The sequence below is a fragment of the Zootoca vivipara genome, chromosome 10, assembly GCF_963506605.1.
Source record: "Zootoca vivipara chromosome 10, rZooViv1.1, whole genome shotgun sequence".
Classification (NCBI taxonomy): domain Eukaryota; kingdom Metazoa; phylum Chordata; class Lepidosauria; order Squamata; family Lacertidae; genus Zootoca; species Zootoca vivipara.
In genome coordinates, this window is record NC_083285.1 from 18,341,679 (window position 1) to 18,362,436 (window position 20,758).

General features: G+C 45.4%; 1 protein-coding gene across 2 annotated transcripts in view; it reads left to right on the forward strand.

Moving 5' to 3' along the window:
- Nucleotides 1-15,036: 15,036 nt before the first annotated feature.
- The window catches only part of CTTNBP2 (cortactin binding protein 2), a 121,074-nt gene continuing 115,352 nt past the window's right edge, over nucleotides 15,037-20,758 (forward strand). For both annotated transcript variants that reach the window (XM_035127368.2, XM_035127367.2), the window contains exon 1: nucleotides 15,037-15,239. In XM_035127368.2, the coding sequence (XP_034983259.2) occupies nucleotides 15,177-15,239 (63 nt within the window). In that variant the 5' untranslated portion in view covers nucleotides 15,037-15,176. The remainder of the gene's footprint in view (nucleotides 15,240-20,758) is intronic.

Here is a 20,758-nt window from a genome sequence, read left to right on the forward strand (position 1 = left end):
GGCAGGGAGCAACTCAATGAGGCCACGGCCATCCTGGATTCAAGGAGGGGGGTGGGGGGACTGGAGTACCTCATGGCATGGGAGGATGCTCCACCGTCCCAGAATGAATGGGTCCCAGCCACTCAGATACAGGAGGAATTCCTGGTAGAAGAATTTCACGCCCTCTTTCCCCATAGACCCAAGCCCTGGCACATGGAAAGGGAGGGGGAGGGGGAGGAAGCACGGGAGAGCAGTTCACCATGGCGCTGGGAAGCGGAGTTTGAGGAACCAGAGGATGAGGTATGGGTGTCACAGAGATCCACCCAGTCAGAGGAAGGAGCAGATTGGCAGAACATTTTTACCCCCACCAGCTCTGACGCCACGGACTTTTTGGGATTCCCGTCCTCCCAGGCGGAAGGGGGGGGCTCGCAGGACTGGGGGGAGGTGTTCACACCAACGGGCTCGGAAAGCACTGAGTTCTTAGGCTTCCAGTCGTCACCGACACCTGGGGGGGACCTGGGGAGGGGTGAAGGAGAGCTTGGGAGGGGGGTGGATGTGAGGGACAGGGGATATCGTGAAGTCCCTCCCCTCCTGAGTTCAAGCCAATCCCTGAGCACAGGGGAAAGCAGAGAGAGTTCCGATTCCAGTGGGGAAGCAGGAAGTCGTGTCCGAGGCTCAGGCAAGGTAGAGGAGCCAGGGTCCCAGGTGGGACAGGAAGGGGCGAATAAGGGGGGGAGACCCATCCCCCCAACTCCGGAATTACGCAGAAAGAGGAGGGGAAAGAGGATGGGTCTGCCAAAGCTTTTGTGTTGGAGAAAGACGCGCCAAAAGCCATTCGGAGGTTCTGAAACCGACTGACCACATCACTCCGTGTAAATAGCAATGACTTCAGCACTGTAAATACGCAGCACCAATAAAAGAATAAAATGCAGAGCTGCGTAGCGTCGTTACTCTGAAGTAGCCCACTCCGGCCACTGTGACAATTATGTTATTTACAGTTGCCATTGACACAAAACAGTTGCATGCTCTGGTTATCTCCCGCTTGGACTACTGCAATGTGCTCTATGTGGGGCTACCTTTGAAGGTGACCCGGAAACTACAATTAATCCAGAATGCGGCAGCTAGACTGGTGGCTGGGAGCGGCCGCTGAGACCACATAACATCGGTCTTGAAAGATCTACATTGGCTCCCAGTACGATTCCGAGCACAATTCAAAGTGTTGGTGCTGACCTTTAAAGCCCTAAACGGCCTCAGTCAGTATACCTGAAGGAGCGTCTCCACCTCCATCGCTCTGCCTGGACACTGAGGTCCAGTGCCAAGGGCCTTCTGGCGGTTCCCTTGCTGTGAGAAGTCAAGTTATAGGGAACCAGGCAGAGGGCATTCTCGGTAGTGGCACCCGCCCTCCCACCAGATGTCAAAAAGAGAAATAACTACCAGACTTTTAGAGGACATTTGAAGGCAGCCCTGTTTAGGGAAGCTTTTAATCTTTAAGAAATTAGTGCATTCTAATATTTCTGTTGGAAGCCGCCCAGAGTGGCTGGGGAAACCCAGCCAGATGGGCGGGGTATAAATATTATTATTATTATTATTATTATTATTATTATTATTATTATTATAGCTGCAGGTAGTATAGCTGAACCTCTTGGTGATTTGTAATTCCACTGTTTCACATTGTAGTATCTTTCTTTGTTCAAGAAAGGCCACTTTAAGATCGGTTACAGAGTGGAAGGTTGAAATGTTCCTCCACAGTTCACCCCACCCCACCCCGCATTTCATATTGCCATTTCTGATTTTAGATTTGTGTTGATTTATTTTACTGCGTAGAGATTGACCTGCTTGTCCTAGGCAGAATGCAAACTGCATTACTGTCAGGTGATGACAGATATCGTCTTTGGAAGATGAGCAATTAAATGAACGCTTGATGTTGTAGATACTGTAATATTATTAGGTCCTGCAATAGTGCTGCCAGAGAAGACAGTGTCTTTGGGCAAGTGAATTTTTGCTCGTTGGCCAGCTGCCATCTCAGAACAAAAGTGATTAAGGCTGGAAATCCTGTTCATGTTTACCTGGGAGTAAGCACCGCTAAACTCAATAGGACTTCAATGTAAACATGCGTATGATAGCACTGCTAGGAGAATTTTTTATTTCGTAGCATGTTATTCATTTATTAAATTCATATCCCTCCATTCCTCCCCAAGGAGGATTAGCACACACGTTTAGCTTTCTGTAATTAACATTCAGCAAAAGGCTGGTTTGTATTTAGTTGGCAAGTAATTAGTTAACTCTAGCGTCTTTGCAAAGAGGCAGAGGACAATGCATTAGCTATAAACTCTCACATGATTAATATGAGGAAAAGAAACACCCAAGATAAGCTAGCGATTTTTTACATTTCCAGCTGCAAAAGTAAGTGAAAATGATTCCCATTGTAACCTATTTCCAAAGTGATATTGCACCTAGTCCCATAAAATGTGAATAAGCACTCTGCTTTCGGTCTATTGACCAGCATTTATTTGTAGGCAGACTGGTACAGCATGAAGTATCATATGGTTATTTGTGTGACACACTTTTTGCTGACAGTTCTTCAAGGACGCAGAGCAATATTCTTCCAGGTGTCACATGTGAATGGCTGCCCCTCGAACACTGGGTGTTACGTTGCAATGTCACACTTACATACACAGCCTCTTCAGCTACATGTGTAAAAAGCAGGCTTAGAGAAACACCTCTGTGAAACAGGACGCCAAAAGTACAAGTTGCCTAGCTACCGAAGACAATACAAATCTGGAATGAATCTGTGAACAGAAGTCCAAGAAAGCACACGTGAGATATTACAACAACTAACTGCACCAAAGAGTTGTGACAGTAATGCGGGTACAAAATCAAGTAGCACCTTACATATTTTAACCATATTTCCTTGATGAATTACAGAATTACAAGGATGGAAGTTTCTAACACTTTGATTACTTGCTTATAATAGGTTAAATAACTTGCTAGAAACAGATGCCTCAGAAGGCTTTGTACCTTTTAAGACAGGGGTGTCAAACTCAAATTCATCGGGGGCCGCATCAGCAGTTTGGTCACCCTCAAAGGGCCGGTTGTGTCTGTAGGACTATGTGTCCACTCTTTATTATCATAAATTATTGTCACTGCATTCAATTATTACTGTTTTTTTGTAATAATGTAAGCTCATTCCTGCCCCCACGCGGATCACATTCCTGCGTCGTGGCGCGTGTGTGGGAGGGGGTGTAAACGAGGGAAATTTGAACAAAAGGTGGGGATCGACGGCTTCCGGGGGGGGGGCTCAACTAAACCTTCGGCAGGAAGGAGAAAGCCACTGCTGGGATTAAAAACCTGCAGATGGAAAGAGGGCTTTCCTCTCCCGCCCTGCGCACACCCAAACCCCGCTAGGCAGGATGCCACACCCTGCAACCCACCCCAGAGGGGCAGGAACATGCGGTGCAGCACCAACTCCCTGCTTTGCTTTTGCATCCTCCCTCCTCAGCGCCAGAGTCCCTTCCCCTCGCGCTGAGGGAGGGCAGCGGATTTCCCGAGGAGGAAGGCGGCGGCAGCCCCAGCGGACGTGCATCTTCGCCTCAGAGCTGCTCTTTCCCCCACCCACGCTGTTGTCGTCTTCGCCGCCGCCTCTCCCTACCAGGAGTGCAGGCAGAGGAGGCTTGAAAACCTCCCCCCCAAAAAAAATCCCCCTCCCACCTACTCAAACCGCGAGGTGACTCCATCTGGAGCCCTACATCACGAGGGGCTGAGAGGAGGCGGCGGCAGAGCGGGAAGAGCAGGAACCCGTGCCGTCGCCGCCGCCTCCCTCCCGGCCGCCCCCCGGGGAGCAGCTCTGCCGGAACTGAGAAGCCAAAGGGCGGCTCGGGGTGGGGGGCAGAGCAAAAGCCAGGCACCCTCCCGAGTGTCTATGAGGAGAAAACGGGGGAAGAGGGAATCAAGAGAGCGACTGTTGCGCTTCGCCTACTTCCCCCTCAGGCTCACTCCGCGTCCCTTTCGCCCGCTCGCTCGTCCACCTCCCGGATGCAGCCGAGGAGAGGAAGGGAAATGGCGGGCGGCGGCTCCCCAGTGCTGCCTCACTCGCTCTCGGAGACAACAGCAAAGCCCGCCAAAAAAACCCCCAGCGCTGCTCCATCCCGGCACCAACTTTGCCGGCGGCGCCTGTAGGGCTTTCCTACCTCCTCGGTGGGCTTCCTCCTCCTCCTCCTGCATCTCACTTCCCCGTCTGGCCGCTGTGCCACCGCCTCCCTCAGCCTCATTCGAAATTGAAATTCCCTGGCCAAGGCCGTCAGCGCGGCTCCAGCGCCCCGCCCTCCGCCTGCAGCCCCGCCCCCGGTTTTGACCCTCGGCCAATCGCAGGCTCCAGATCTACTTTCAGTGGATATTGTCGGCGGCGGCTACGCGGGCCACATGACGAGGTCTGGCGGGCCAGATTAGGCCCCCGGGCCTTGTGTTTGACACCCGTGTTTTAAGAGCTGGTAAGAATGATTATAATCTTGATTGAGGATTAATGTAAGTGAAGAGTTGGTAGAGCATGAGACTCTTTAATCTCAAGGTTGGGGGTTCGAGTCCCATGTTGGGCAAAATGAGTCTTGCATTGCAGGGAGTATGCACCATCCAGTGCAAACATTAAGTGCAGAATTAAGTTCTTGAAAACATGTATGAATTTTGTGGCATCATATTTAACAAGGTCCACAAATGTATACCTAAAGCCATATACCTTTTTTAAAGTCCTGGACAAATGAGTTGCATGGATTTTGACACGGTTAAGGTAGGTATATTTCTTTTCAGTCCTCCATATTTTATATGGTTGTTTGAAACACTCTTATGTTTCGCAGACTGTTCTTTCGTTACCTTGTGCAGAGTTACGGTAAAAGTAGAATTGTTCAATTTTTCATTGACTTGTTATGGGAAGTATCGCTTGCTCTGCCTTTGTGTGTTGACTCTGCAAATAACAAAGGGGATTGTCCCATCAATCTTCTCTATGAAGTTCAAGTGTTAATAAGACAGTCAAGCATTTCCAGGTGATCTTATCAACTGAGGAATCGTATTCTGCACTGCCAAATATGGCCAAAGGAGCCATCTTTTTCACTTCACTTTCTCACATACACAAATAGCTCTTTACAGCTCCATTCTCACTCATCTGCTGTAGAAATGGCACATTTTAGCATGCACATTTCTTTGGAGGAAAGGTGTGAGGTGTGCAATTATTAGAAAACAAGCTACAATTTGTGTTGTACTACAAGAAAGTCCAGCAAAATAGACATCTATCTAGCTTCATAGCATTTCCTGTTCAGGTGGTAGATTTAGAGTTAACAAGCTTTAATTAAAGGAGTGAGGGAAACTGTGGCTTTCCAGATTTTCTTGTCCCAGTCAGCATAGTCCAGGCACCCCCAAACTGCAGCCTACAACTCCCATGATCCCTAGCTAACAGGACCAGTGGTCAGGGAAGATGGGAATTGTAGTCCAAAACATCTGGAGGGCCGAAGTTTGGGGATGCCTGGCATAGTCAGTAGTCTGGGATAAGGCAAGTTGTAGTGCTATAGTCCAACGACTCTGAAGGGTTACATGTTTCTCTTCCCTAGCCCTACAGGCAATCATATCAGCCCCACACATTCCTGTAATCCACCCTTCTCCAGTCTGGTGCTCCTGCTGTATTGGACCACAACTCCCATCAGCTTCTGCCATCACAGCCATGTTGAGTGAGACTGATGGGAGTTGTAGTCCAAAACATCTAGAGCGCATCAGGCTGGGGAAGGCTGATGGGAAATGTAAATCTGTGTGGGCACAGATGCAGCTGGAAATAATTTCTGCTTTTGTGGCAGCACAAAGCTGCCACAACAATTGGAATTACTTGTCATGTGCAGCCTGCTTCACATTTTCTGCATGCAATTGTAAGTATATGGACAAGAGGAGCTGCCACTTCTTTCATGCTGTAGGAAATGTGTGAATTGTTCCTTTCACTCCCCTTAACTTTCAGCAGCTGTCACTGCCAAGTAACATTGAAGCTGCTCAGGCAGAAAGGTATTACAGAGTTGACAGAGAGGGGGAGACATTTTCTGCAACGCATCAACTAATCCAGTCTGTGGTTTCATCATGTACAGGTTATGGGAAAGGTTTGTACGGAGGAGGAGAATACATTCGATGCATCCTCTCATGTCTTTTCTGTCTATGTATATGTGAAATGGATGAAACAATATTTTGATTTAGCAATGCGTAACTCTAAAGTTGCTAGTTTTTGCAGTTTTAAGTAAGTGCAAAAATTTTGTAAGTCAATATGTGTAATCAAAAGCGAGCACTCGAGAGACATTTCTTACCTTCAGTCATCCAATAGTCAAATACTAAGATTGCACTACAAGGCAATCTTAAAGCCAATCTTATGCATGCCTACTCTGAAGAAGTCCCACTGAGTTCAGTGGGGCTTACTCCCCGCTAAGCATGCTTGGATTGTATCCATTCAACACATACTGAAGAAGTAAAAAAGCAACCATCCAATAGTCTTGTCCCAGTAATGCCGTGTAATGCAACCCTATATATGTTTAATCAGATATCCTACTAAGATCTAAGACTTTATAATTTCAATGTGAACTCGCTTAGCTGAGTGCAAGTTTCTTTCAATTCAATGTATAGGATTGTGCTGTTAGTCTTTTAGTTTGTACTCCTATTATTTCATATGCATTGGCAAGAAACCAGTGGGGTCTTTTATAATATGTACTAGCTCCATAGCTGCCAAGTTATCCCTTTTTTTAAGGGATTTTCCCTTATGCTGAATAGGCTTCCTCGTGAGAAAAGGGAAAACTTGGCAGCTATGACTAGCTCTCAGTGGTATAGCTGTCTATCATTTTCCTGTAATTCAATTCAAGCAGTAGGAGAGAAATTTTCTGGGTTCTATGTTTATTAGCATTCAGTATTACCATTGCAAATTTGCTGCAGTGGTTTGGCTTTTGTTTCCCACAGCATCAAATAGTCCTTTTCTGTTTCCACTGGCTATCTTGTGCTTCAGCTTGTAAAATAAGAGCAAGCTCTATCAAATCATGGCAGCGTCATAGATTTATTTCCCTAATGAGGAGGCCAATTTCCATGTTGGAAAAGTGTACATTTTGTAACATCAGAATGAATATCTCTCTTTGCAGCTGATCTGGAATTCAATATTTCTGTCGGCTTCTGAATCTGTGCATTAATGAGCTCATCTTGCAAATAGTACAAGATGTAAAGCTGAACAGTAGCTTGCTTGCTTTACAGGGGAGGGGGATGAAGTATCAAAAATAAGCCCCTGTTCTGCCTGCCCATCTGCCTCATACGTATTTGAACCTCCAAGTTCATGTCTAACTTGTAGCTTACAGTAACTTAGTAATAGCCTGTGGATTAAATAAATAAATAAACTTAAGCCTGCTAATAAACTCCCACTACCACAATAAGCATTTTAAATAAATGTTTTCTTAAATTCACGCTTTTAAATAATTGCCAGGTTAAGATCATATAGCTGTGATATTGACCCATAACTGAAAAAACTTAAACAGGGACAAAGATAATGTTTATTTTAGGGATCCATAAACGCCCAAATGTTGTTAATTGGAAGATTGCAGGATAATATATTGGCATAATATAAAATGCTACAACTTTAGATGTTATGCCTTATATAAACTTGGTATCGTTAAGGAATATGGCAATCATTTGCTTCACTAACCCTCTGTTTAAATGTAGGACCTAATTTTCCTGTCTTTTTTGACCCCAGTCAGCACCCACAGGTTTCTAGAATAAAGTTTTCTCTAGCCCAGCCACTAGTGCTTCACATTGGCCTGTTGAATGTTTGGCCTCACAACGTCTTTCTGAAGAAGTTTTCGCTTTAGTCAGGACCACCATCCTAAATACTGTACTATGGCTTCAGGTTCCCAGTGTCTGCTTGCTGGAGCATCTCTACTTTCCTAAGCACACTTCTGGAATCCTCTGGTTACTTTCTGTTATCTTGTGCCCCTTTCCCTTCTTTCTTCAGGCCACAGGTCTTCTGCTGAGGCTCAGCCACCTTTTGGACTCCTCCTCAACTTTATCTTTCAGCTCTACCTCTTCTTCAATTTTCTGTCTACCTTTCTCATGCACTTCTATGCCTTTCAGCTCTTAATTCCATCCCTCCACTGTTTGATCTATCCTTGAATTTTTTTTATTAGCCATGGCTTCTGGTAATAAAATGTGGCCACTTCCCAGGATATCCTTTTATTGGTCCTTATCTAATGGCCCATTGGAGTTATTTTATAGGTAAAGGACCTCTGGACGGTGAAGTCCAGTCAAAGGCATTTGTCCACAGACAGCTTTCCGGGTCATGTGGCCAGCATGACTAAACTGCTTCTGGTGCAACGGAAGCCAGAGTGCACAGAAATGCCATTTACCTTCCCGCCACAGTCCCAGTCCCAGATTTACAGAAACTATCCCAGTTTCTGATTTGATCCTGGAATGTCCTGTTCTTCCTTAGGACATCCCTATTCTCATCGGAGAAATGATGGGGGGTATGTTAGATGTTCCTACTGAGTATAAATATCCAAGACATTCACTTTCAGTACCGTGAGTTGCAAAAGGCGTTTCCTTCCTTAGCAACTGTAACCAAGACTTCCGTTACCGTTCTTCCTTGCACACTTGGTAACCGTCACAGAGGTCTGAGTCCTAATCAGATGGTTTCACCTTATGTTTCATTGAAACGGAGGTATTTAAACACAGGACCACAATCATATCCATTCTTAACTCTAAAGGCCTGCCCTTTGACCTCAAGTAATGATAAATAGTTTCTTCCCTTGTGAAGACAACGTAAAACCATGCCTCATAGGCTTTTATCTGTAAGAATATATGCTAGACTGAATCCATAGAGCCCAGGACATCTCCTTTAAAAAGCCCATTGAGCTTCTTATCAGATAGCTGATATGCACAATAGGTTTCATTGCTCCTGAATTCTGTAAACACTTTGATATATTCATAATGGTTTTTCCTAGCTGGTTGTCAAAAACGAACAAATGAAAATAATAAAAAAATATCAAGATTATGCTAGACAAATAGAGGTTTCAGGAGCACCCCTGCCGCTACATGCGGCAATTCCTAAGATTCAACAAAGTGCTGTATCTCGGAAGGTGCCTGACTTCAATGGCAGCTTTTTTCAGAAGTTGCAACAGAAAAAGGGACCCATGATGATAATTAATACCTAATGGTGTTTAAATGCTGCTGATTCTGTCGTTGCATAGCAACTGGCATATCACAGGCCTGTCAGTGTGCAATAAAAGAAAGAGGCACTAATAAAAGAAAGGAAAGAGTGAGGCACTATTCCCTTCTGCCTCTCAAACTAGCTTCCCCCTTTTGTTTTCTAGCTGGACTTTCCCCCTCTATGAGATCCCTCTGGAGCCCTAGCCCTGGTTTGTGGCATGGAAAAAGAAAATTAAATGGTGTGGGGAAACCTGAAAACCTATAATTGAATTAAACAAAAAAGGCTTTCTTCTTCTTCTACAAAATGTAGCTTTGGCCAGAAATCCACCAGTGATAGTGTAGTTATCTTATTGTAATATTGCCGTCTTTCTCCTTTTTTAAAGGCTTCCTTCCTGCGATGTGAAAGGGTACAGTTATTCCCGAAATGTGGCCTTTTCAAGCTCATAAAACCATTTAGCTCTTCATATTCTTTATTTTTCTTTCTCCAACTATAGATGTGTTCAGGCTCTTATCTGGACATGTGAACAACACAGTTGGGAGCAGTGGCACTCCTGCAAGCTCTGCCTCCAATACCCCATGAATGCCACACTGCCTGTTCAGTTCCCAACCATCATTGTGTTGACTGAGGACCCCGATAAAGCAGAGCCCCAAATTGTGCAAAGTGCTCATTCAAGAGAACACTAGTAGAAGTCCCCAGCAGATCTGTCCCACCCAGTGGTGGGAGTTTGATGAAGGCGTATGATCTGTGCAAAGATGTGTGCACGTCCGTCCATCTCCCTGTCCCCCATTAATATGTTCAGGTGAATGCCTGAACACACCTTGTGTGTATGCAAGCCCAGCATTCTAAGTCATGTAAGAGTTCCTCAATAATTATGATTTCAGAGTGAATGAGGTTCACAAACATTTAGATGCATAAATATAACTGATGTATCCATGCACATACATACCGGTAATAGAAGGTATTTTCTGTTTTAAAAGCTGCTATGATGGATTGGTGATGTAGACCTCCTCCTGAGTTCATATTCCTGCCTCTGATTTCTGTGGCCCTGAGAAGTATGTTAGATTCCAATGCACAAAGCAAAATTATCAGACTAATTTATTTTGAAACATAGGGTCCCTTCCAGCTCTACAATCCTATGTTTCTATTATTCTTCTGTAGTAAATAGATCCTAGGAGGGGGCTACACATTTTGTTTTCACTTGTTTTATATTTTACCATGTTGTGTTACATTGACTTTCATTCTGATACGTTGTGTTAATTGAGTCGATGTTTTCTGTTTTACTGTTAGCCACGTTGGACTTCCTTTGGTTAGTAAAACTGGAAAGTAAGCACTAAATAAAACAAATTTTAAATGTTCATTTAGAGAAACAAAGTCATGATATTAATATAACAAAACAAACAAACAAATGCTTCCCTTTAGGCAGGGAAATATGTTGCGTATTGTCATCAACAGAGAAGCGATTGTGTTTCGTGTTTGCTGGGGCCTGGTCATAGCATTCAGAAATTCAGTACAGTGCTTCATGTCAAAAATTTAATTGATCCATGATGGCTTTGGCTTTCCAGTCTATGCAGTGCTGGGGGGGAAAAGACCATTCCCTTGTCTCATGGTTCTGTGATGGAGTTAACAACCTAACAAAATAGTTTCATTAGGAAGTAAACCTCTCCCTGGTGAAGCATTTCTATATAGTGTTTCATTACCAGCTCCCTAGCAGGGAGGTTTAAACCTGGACCTGAGGGAGTTAACTCTTCCCTGTTAAAGAGCTCTCTTGACAGTTAAATAGATTAACTCCCCTGGATGTATTATTTTTCTTGGTAATGGAATTAACTTCCCCGCAATACAGTTTTGTATAAGGAAGATGCATCTCCATTGCATGACAAAATAGTTCTCTGAATACTTCAGTGATTGGTTCACTTCCTGCCTTAAGTATCTTCTTTAAAAAAATGGGCCTTGAGTAAAAAAGAATGACAGTTCTTTGCTGTCTTTGGTAGCAAGGATATTGACCCGCTAATGCCATGATTTCAAGCTAGTAGGTGGGCAGGTCAGTTATTCAGTTTTGTAGTAAGAAATGTCACAATAAAGATAGGGTGGCCACTTACACATCGCCAAAAGAGAGATGACAAAAGAGGGCACAGATTTGCATAAAATCTGTGTATGCTGATTTATATGTATAGATGTAAGTTTAAAATAGTTACTTTAATTTAAACTGAAATACAACATATCTCATCATGTCAAGATGCTGTTGATGAGCAACTTCAATGCCCTTCTTCTCTCTTACATTTTTTAAAAAAATCTTTAAAGCAGACTTGGGCTGGACAGACCATCAAACAGCAGACTGTTCCCTGTGAAGTCGGACACATGGGCAGTTCTAGGATTGGGATGCACTGAAAAAACATCGCTTGTGCAATGGAGTTTTCCTCCTCCCAGCCTCCCCAACCCTGAAATTGGCTGTTCTGCCATGGAGCTAAATGCCATAAACTGTATGTTACATTAATCTAGTATCCTGCCATAACTGAGGACATGCATGCCAGTTTAGCATTCTGTGAGGACATTCCACTCCCCCTACTCAATAGTTTCCTACCCTCCCAATACAGCACATGCTCAGTGCTTATCAGGCTTTTTTCTGGGGGGTGTTGATGTAAGGATTTCCCCATGGTTATTATTTGTGCTTCAGCAAACCCTGGGTTTTCCTCTAGCTTGTTGAAACCTTGTGTGCCTTTCTGAGAACATAGTGTGGCGCTCATGGCCTTGAAGATCGGAAATATATTTGCCAAGTTTATATGTAATCAAACTAAAGCACCTGTGGTTTGGGATTTCCTGGCTCTATTATTCTGCTCAGTGGTGCTGTCAAGAGTGGATTTTGGGGGCAGAAGACCAGAATCCCATTCAACACAATGAGCAGGCGGACACCCCCACCCCCAAATGCAGCAGGTTTGGCTTATCATATTCTAAAGTTAAGTGAAATGCTACACATTACCATATAAAGAGTGGGGTCCTGCTCATATGACCACTAATTTCAAAGCCTAAAATTTGCAAACTGTATCACTGCCTCAGTTTCCTTCCTGGACCTTTTTCATAGCTGGAGCCACAGTCCTATGCAGGCTAACTGAACTTCTTGGGGCTTACTTCTAAGTGGACTTGTGGAGGAGCTTGCTCTAGAGCAGGGGTTCCCAACAAAATTTCCTCGAGGACCCCTCATCGAGCCGCTATTGTGACAAGGACCCCCATTAATTCCTAATCCTAAAATTAAAAAGTGAGAGCCAAATTAAGAGTCTTTTTATATTTTATATTTATACGTTTTTTACAGTTACAACAGAGTACTCCATCAGTATACAGTTAGTTTTAATTTTCAGTTCTTAATGAGATGAGTTAAATCTGTCCTTTGAGTCCATTATTTCTGAAATATTAGGTTCCAAACTTGAAACCAACGGTCCATTTTTAACTACGCGAACTGTAGCTTCCGCGAAAAACAACGTTTTGTTTACAAACACTACTGTTTTGCAAAGAGGCAGCGCGCGCCAGGGAGGAGGGAGGGGAATGGAGAAGACAGGGTACCTGCGCAGTAGCGCACAAATGAAGCCGACACGTGCAAAGCATCTTGGGGAGGTGAGCGTTAGTAGAATGCGCGCGCTGCCTCTTTGCAAAACAGTAGTGTTTGTAAAGCGCCACCTAACGACATACAGCAAAACTACTGCCTCTATCTAATTCTAGTTTTGCGCTAGACTCTGCTCATGCAGGAAGCAGCCAAAACAAAAAATCTGTTATCATACGAAATAGATTTAATATATTTTTTATTCTAATAGCATCTTGAGGACCCCTCTGGCTTAGCTCGCGGACCCCTGGGGGTCCCCGGACCACCTGTTGGGAACCACTGCTCTAGAGGATTTAAGGAAGGATCGTCATTAGAAAGTAGGAAAAGCTATACTAGCGAATGTATTGGCATGAAAATGCTTATCTTCTCCACTTCTGAATGAAAGCACCTTTGATTATTTCTGTCACAACAACATAATAAACTACTTCCAGCATTTCAATGATGCATTAGAAGCAAGTTCACTGGGAGTGGATTTTAGCTGAAGTCCTGCTGGTTTGCCTAGTCCTTTAATGCCACTTTAGCGGAGATTTGAAAAAGGTGCTTCCCTCCCTAGCAGAAATTATTTCTAAATCTGACTTTTGGTTGGAAGAGGGAATATTTAGAAGCTGAATGGTAAGTAGGGAGGCTACTCCAACATTCATTCTGGATTATATTGTCATGCAGTAAATCATAACTGTGAGTGCAATCCTATACCCACACACGTGGGGAGTAAGCCCCATTGGATTCAATGGGGCTTTCTAAGCAGTTATATATGTATAGGATGATGCCATAGTAAGACTTGTCACATCATTCTCTGGACTACAATGTATTTGGTGAGCAGGAACTATATACTGTAAGAGAGGCACAGCAGAGCAATTATTCCTGGGATTATGCAGGTAACTGAGCAATTAATACACATATAACCAGATTACAATGACAATAGCCATGTACTTTAAAATATGAAAGATCCAGCTAAAATAATAGTAATCAAGTGGCAAATGAATGAATGAAAAAGGAATGTTTATGTGGCACTTTTAAAATATGAAGAGTGGATAGCACACTTGAAGCACGGGAATATGGACAAGACTGTGACAACACGAGTCATCATTCATTTTGCCAGTATGGACACCTGTCATATCAGTTGAGAGAGAAGCATGGTTGTGCTCTGCTTGGGAATTTGCTGCGAGTTCTATCTTCATTGTGCTAATAGGTGATTTTGGACAAAGCATCAAAGGGGATATTTTTTCTCAGGTCCACAGCAGAAAGAGGGTTAATTTCCTCATCTCCATCTGCTGCAAGCCTTGTAACAATCACCTCCCATAAATGCTATTTCCTTTTTCAAAAAGAGTGCATGTTTAAATGCAAGGTATCTTCAACTCCATGTCTAGCTTGTCCCTTAGTAAAAGGCCTGAGTGGTAGCAGAGTGTTTTGCTAGGAAAGCTCAGCTCTTCAGTAAATTGACCTGGTTTTGTTTCATGTTAAGTGAAACTGAAACTGACTGGACAAAGTATAAGGTTCAGGTATCCAAATGGAAGGATGGGTGATACTGTCAGCACCTAAAATACGGATTTTCCTGTTCATAGAGGAGCAACATGGATAAGTTAATGTATTTTCTGCTGAGGTCATGGTGGCCCTGAGGTGGGAAAGTGCGGTTTTGTGCTCTGTCAAACCATGTTTGTAGAGTTTAAACCTAAGGAGCATGTTGAGGTAATGCCAAAGTTGCAGGTTCGATCCCGTACGGGCATAGCTGTCAAGTTCTCCCTTTTTTAAAAGGGAAATTCCCTTATGCTAAATAGGCTTCCTCGCGAGAAAAGGGAAAACTTGACAGCTATGCGTATGGGACAGCTGCATATTCCTGCATTGCAGGTAGACTTGATGATCCTCAGTGTCCCTTCCAACTCTAATATTCACCTTCCCCTCCATTCATAGAATTGTATTGTTTAATGCCAGCTGCTCTGTTCTGGGCCCTTCTGGCGGGCGCGCACATGATGCGTAAAAGAATCCTGGGATGCTTCAGAGAAGACCTGGTCCAGAAATATCTGGGGAGCGCAACTAGAGTCCCATGTTCGAGGAGAAGAAGATTTTTTTAAAAATCACAACACATATGGCCGCATGGGCCGAGACCAGAGCATCCCTCGCTCTTGGAGACCCGACCAGATTGCCTTCCCCGTGGAAGCGCCGACTGCAGGCAAACGGAATGGCAGGCGCGCCGAGCGGCTCTTGAGGTTCGCTGGCTCCACCTCCCCGCCTGCGTTGCCGCGCCCGCCCCGTTCTGGGAAGGAGGGAGGCGGGCAGGCGGACGGGCGAAGCTGCCGCTCGGAGGGCCATCCTTGCCGGCGCCGAGGGGGTTAAGCAGCTGGGTTGTGCGGAGGCCGCCGCTCGGCTCGGCTCGGCTCTGTTCTGCTGAGAGTCGGGGATCGCTCTGCCAGTGGGAAGATGGCGACGGAAGGAGCGAGCGGGGAGCCCGGCTCTGGCAACCGGGGCGATCCGGAGGCAGCGGTAGGCGAAGCGCGGGGCTTGCGGCGCGCTGCGCGGGGCGGGAGGTGGCTCCCTTATCCTCCGCCGCCGCCGCCGCCGGTTTGATCTCCGCGCTCGCTAGCTCTCGCCTGCTTTGCGCCAGGCGGGAGAAGGCGCACCTCTCGGGGCTGGGAGAGCGGAGCAAGCCGAGGGAGCGGGGCTAGCGAGCGCGGGCCCGGCGTGCGTCGTGGGGGGAAAGCGCGCATTTGGTGTGGGTCTTTAAGCAGAGGCGGGGGGTGGTGGTCTTGGCGTCTGCGCCTCCAGAGAAATGGGGGCTGGGCTCGGAGCTCGGGCACAGGCAGACCTGCAGTCCCCAGGGGTCTCTCCTGCATCGATCGCAGCCCGACGGAGAGAGAGATCGGGGAGGGGAAGCCGGACGGACCCTGGAAACGAGTGGAGAGGCGACCATGGGATCGTGCGCCCTTGGCGGGGATGGGTGGACATTATTTGGCGCCCCTCCCCTCGATCTGTCCGCGGAGTGGGGGATCTTTCGAGGAGGTCTTTGTAGAGGGAGAAGATCCCCTTCTTTTTCCAGGAGGCGGCTCCCTTTTGTTTTCGTGTGCGTGCACGTATTGGGCTGGAGGAACGCGGGCTTTTCTCCTCGCTTGCGGGACGGGTGAAACACAAGGGTCCCCCCAACAAGCCTGGTGGGCTGGCGGCGCGTCACAGAGCATTGACAGCCACAGATCGCCCGCAACCATTTCCAAGGCGCGCGGGGGGGGGGGGCTCATCGCCCTGGAATTAATTCCCTCCCCTTCCATATGCGCTGCCTCCCCCGCCCCGTCAAGCCCCCGAATAACAAGCGTGGGATATTGCCAGAAGCATTGTCGGGGGATTGGAAAGGGTGCTGGTGGTCGCGTTTGGATTGCTACCTCCCTTGAAAACATAGCTGGGTCACTTAAAGTGAGAAATGTTTGGGATGTGGGTGGGCGTTGGAGATCAGGTGGTCCGTCCCCCACTGAGAACAATAAGCCTATTTTAATCCTCTGTTGTTCTTTCCCCCTCTTCTGCATCCAAGTGGTGGAGCAGGAAAGATCTATCTTGTTCTTTTTTTTGCTATCGTTGCTGGAGGCTTTCTCTCACGCGAGTACAAGAGCTGTTTAAATTTTCCCCAAGTACGGACCCATTTTAGGGTTTGCCACTTCTCCTGACAGGCTGTTTGACAGCCTTTCCTAGCTAGGCTCCCCTACCGCCCAACCACAGTTGTCACGGATGTGCCCTTTTGTTTTCTGATTCATAGGTCAATTTCTAGGCCACTCGCTTTCTTGATTTAATTGGGTGGCAAGTGGAAAGGCATGGAAAAATCCATGCTTTGATTATTCCCTCCGCCCCCGAAAGTTGCCAATCAAAATTCTCTTGTCACTTGAGCAGCATGCAGTTGTTTGCACATAAGAGCAAGATGTCCCCCCCCTCCTCTGCTTTGCCTGCTAAGCATTTTGGGGAGGGGGTTGGCCCAAAATGAGGCCAGCGGAAGGACCCTAACCTAAGTAGCAGAGCACATGCGGAAGAGTCCTACTTTCAGCTGAAAGACTCTTGTCTGGAACCCTGGAGAGCTACTGTCAATACAGAGCTAGAGGGAACCAATGGTCTGATTCTGTAAGACAATTTCCTGTTTCTCTGCTGTAGTCCATACAGACTGCTCGGTGGTGTCATCATTTTTTTATATGTTCCAAACACTTCTTTTTTTCAGTAACAACAACAAAATTTTAGGAAACGGCCATAAAATTTGATCTTCGGGGGTGGGGGACACTTCCTGGCAACAACCTAGCATATCAGAAGGAAAACTTTTCTAAAGGAAATTCTGTGAAATGGGTCCAAATTGGCACTTAAGGCAGCCCCACACATTGTAACTGTTATGCCAATGTTTCCTATAGCAAATTCATAATGTGTGGATGTAATAAATATGTACAGTGGTACCTCGGTTTATGAACACAATTGGTTCCGGAAGTCTGTTCATAAACTGAAGCGTTCATAAACTGAAGCGAACTTTCCCATTGAAAGTAATGGAAAGTGAATTAATCCGTTCCAGACGGTCCGCAGAGTAAGCGTTCATAAACTGAAGCGAACTTTCCCATTGAAAGTAATGGAAAGTGGATTAATCCGTTCCAGACGGGTCCAGGGAGTACTTAAACTGAAGCGTTCATAAACTGAAGCATGGGTGTAATTGGTTCCGGAAGTCTGTTCATAAACTGAAGCGTTCATAAACTGAAGCAAACTTTCCCATTGAAAGTAATGGAAAATGAATTAATCCGTTCCAGATGGGTCCGTGGCGTTCATAAACCGAAAATTCATAAACCGAGGTGTTCATAAACCGAGGTTCCACTGTATACACGTCTTGTTAAACATCTGCATGCATGGCTCTGATGTTTAACAATACCTGGAGCTACTCAATGTAGAGTTGAATTTAAGCGTTCTATGTACCTTAATGGATTTTTCAGTTGTATAGTACAAACACTTTATTAAACTCCCATTAAGAGTGCTTGGAACTAATCTGCTTAAAGATCTTGAAAAGGCAAGCAGCTGAATCAGTTGGTTTTTATTGTTTAGGTATGAGAGATTCCTAAAGTAAACACGCAAATAATTGAAGAGCAAATTAAAATTTTATAGCAATAGCCATTGGTAATACAACTCAGGGAGATATTTTAAATGAACCTGTCATTCATATACGCAGGGAGCCTGTATGTGACTGGTTTTGTGCTTAGTATTTTTGAAAATCAGGTCACTTATTTCTATATAGGGAATCAGAAGGCTATTTATAAGCAGCTACCCTATTGAAAAGTTGTTACTTTGAGGTTGATACGACAGACTTTTCAAGCTGCCTAGTTTTCCCCCCACAAATACTGAATTTATTCCCTAACTTAACTTAAAAGAGGGAATGAGATGGGCTTCTTTTTCCAAACAGTTAGGACATGTTAGAAAAGGCTACATTAGAGGTGCAGGGTGGGGTACACTGAGGCCAGGAGAACATGGTGTTGAAGTAACTAGGCTACTAAAACAACGTTGTTGGTTTTTCTTCTGAATAAAGAAGAAAAGCTAGTATCTTCACTAACAGATAGATTTTGGATTTTTGCCCAGATTAATTTGTAACTTGGAAGTTCAGTAAGATTTCCAGCAGAGTGCTTTCAGTTGAATGTAAGCCATGCAGCTTAGTTTTTCCAGCCCTCAAAGTATAGATAGCCCAATAAACAATTTAAAAGGAACGACAATGGTTATAGAGCAGAGTTCTAATGTTACTTAACTTTCAGCATAAGGCTGCCATTTTAAGCACAACTGCCTTGAGGTATTTTATGCTGGCTGCTTTTTCCAGGACATTTTATGAAAGTGGAGGCGGAGATTGGGGAACCCAGTAACTTTTAGCAGTAATACTGGCAGGCTTCTGCAGGAAGAAAAAGAAAATGCACAGAATACTATTGGGGGGGGGGAATAAGCCTACATTTTAATGTCAGCAAGAAATTTATGACTGAAAAAAGAAGAGACTTCTTTAATGGCCATATTTGGGAAGGAAGCCAAGATTCTTCCCATTCTCAGCTTTCCTGAACTAAGCGTAGCAGTTGGTATGTGGGGGATGCAAACCTGAGTATCTGCTTTGTTGCCATGGTAATAGGGATGAGGGAAAACTTGAAGGCAGTTGGTGTGATTCACCCCTCACACCTACATGAAGCTGAAGAACACATAGCCAGCGAAGTCTCTGTGAAAGGCATCCTTCATGATGCAGAAAGGCCTAGCTCAGAGCAGCTGCCAAGCCTGCAGAAAGTCACAGGTTTGGTCCCTGACATCTCCAGACAGGGCTGGGAGAGAATGTCTGTCTGAAACTCTGGAAAGCAACTGCAGCTAGTCGGTGTAGACCTGGGTGACCCAAGCCATCCTTCCTCCTTCGCGAAGCCTGGTTGCTCTTTTCCAGCTTTGGAAAGGAGGTGGGAAGGGTCTTGGGCCTGTCAGAGCCTAGCGCCTCTTTCCCCAAGCCCAGTGCCTTGCTTAGCCAGCTTTGGGAAGGCAGCACAAAGGCAGGCTGGGAGCAGGCATCACATTTTGGGCTCGCTCCCCACCAGTGTTAGAAACTCCGATATATCAGCTGGGTGCCAAATAGCTCCTTAAACCAAGGTTACAGGTACCAAAATGGAATGTCTAGTTGCCATTTGGGGACAAGACGGCTCCAAAGTCTTATTTTTCAAATGATGGACTGACTACCTAGTTCAGAGGACAACCTTGAGCTGGGTTAAGAGCATCGAGAACTTAGAAGAAAAGTCACTTGATCCAGGAACAGTCCACTTATATAGTGGCCTTGTTCTACCTCTTTTTCTTAGTGGTGACGATTGCTAACATCAGAATATTCTTCACAACTGTGAGCAGGGCAGTGGGGTGGGATAAGTGAAGACAACCTACAACAGTTAACTGCTATAACATTGTCCACTGCTCCTGCTCAGGCTGCACAGAAAAAGCATCTTGGTTTTTGAAATTCATCCTGATTGTGCAGATAAATACAACTGGTAGATTTCTACAAGATGTGGTTTTAGTGAGTGAAAATAGTCAAGTTCCAATGATTCTCCAGGCATGCACCTCCAGATGGTGGAGATGTTAGGCGCCATCCTGGCACCCAGGCATCCTCACCTGGTCACAAGTGGTCAATAGTCAGGTGCAAAATGTGCCTGCTGCCTGGCTTATTTTGAACACTGCTCTCCACCCCCAAACCACAAGGCAGTGCGCGGCCCATATAGGTTCTGTGTCACAGTACTCTTGCAGCCCACTTGAATATGAAAGGTTGGGCTACCCTGGTGTAGACGATACTGAGGTAGATGGAGCAGTGTGTCTGACTCAATATAAGGCATGCAAAAGATGGTGTGCTGTACATGGTACCAAGCCTTTCAACATTATGCTCATAGCATGGAAGGGCTTTCCTATGGCTTGTGTTGTACCTTAATAAGACTGGCCTTCAGGACCTTGTGGTCCACAGCCTAAAGGCTGTTTCAACCATTATTTGTGTTGACTGCTTTCTGGGCTGTCAGGTGTGGTCTGTTCATGTGATTCGCCTAATGTAAATGCTTATGGGTTCCATGTGCGCTAACATCCATTGTTTACAATAGTGGGGGACAATTCTGGCCTCATTTCATGTGAGCAGAGGTGAAGGATGGGGAAGTGTGGGAAAGAGAGAGAGAGAGAGAGAGAGAGAGAGAGAGAGAGAGAGAGAGAGAGAGAGAGAGAGGAGAGAATGCAACATCCAGTTTTGGATTTGAGTCCTGCCCGCTGCAGGCGTGCGGCCTCTGACATATTTCCCCTGAGGGAACAGTACCATTTGACAGAGACTCCTGGTACATAAAGTACATTTTTTAAGGAGCATTACAGGCTGTGGAGGAAGTAGCAGCTGACATCCATTCTGACTTTTTGCCTTTAACAAACCTCTATCTACATCAGCTCATCTATTGAGGAACCTGTGCACAATTGCCACGAAGCACCAGGGCATCACAAGGAATTCTGTATATATTCTAGGGTGCACCCATAGTTCA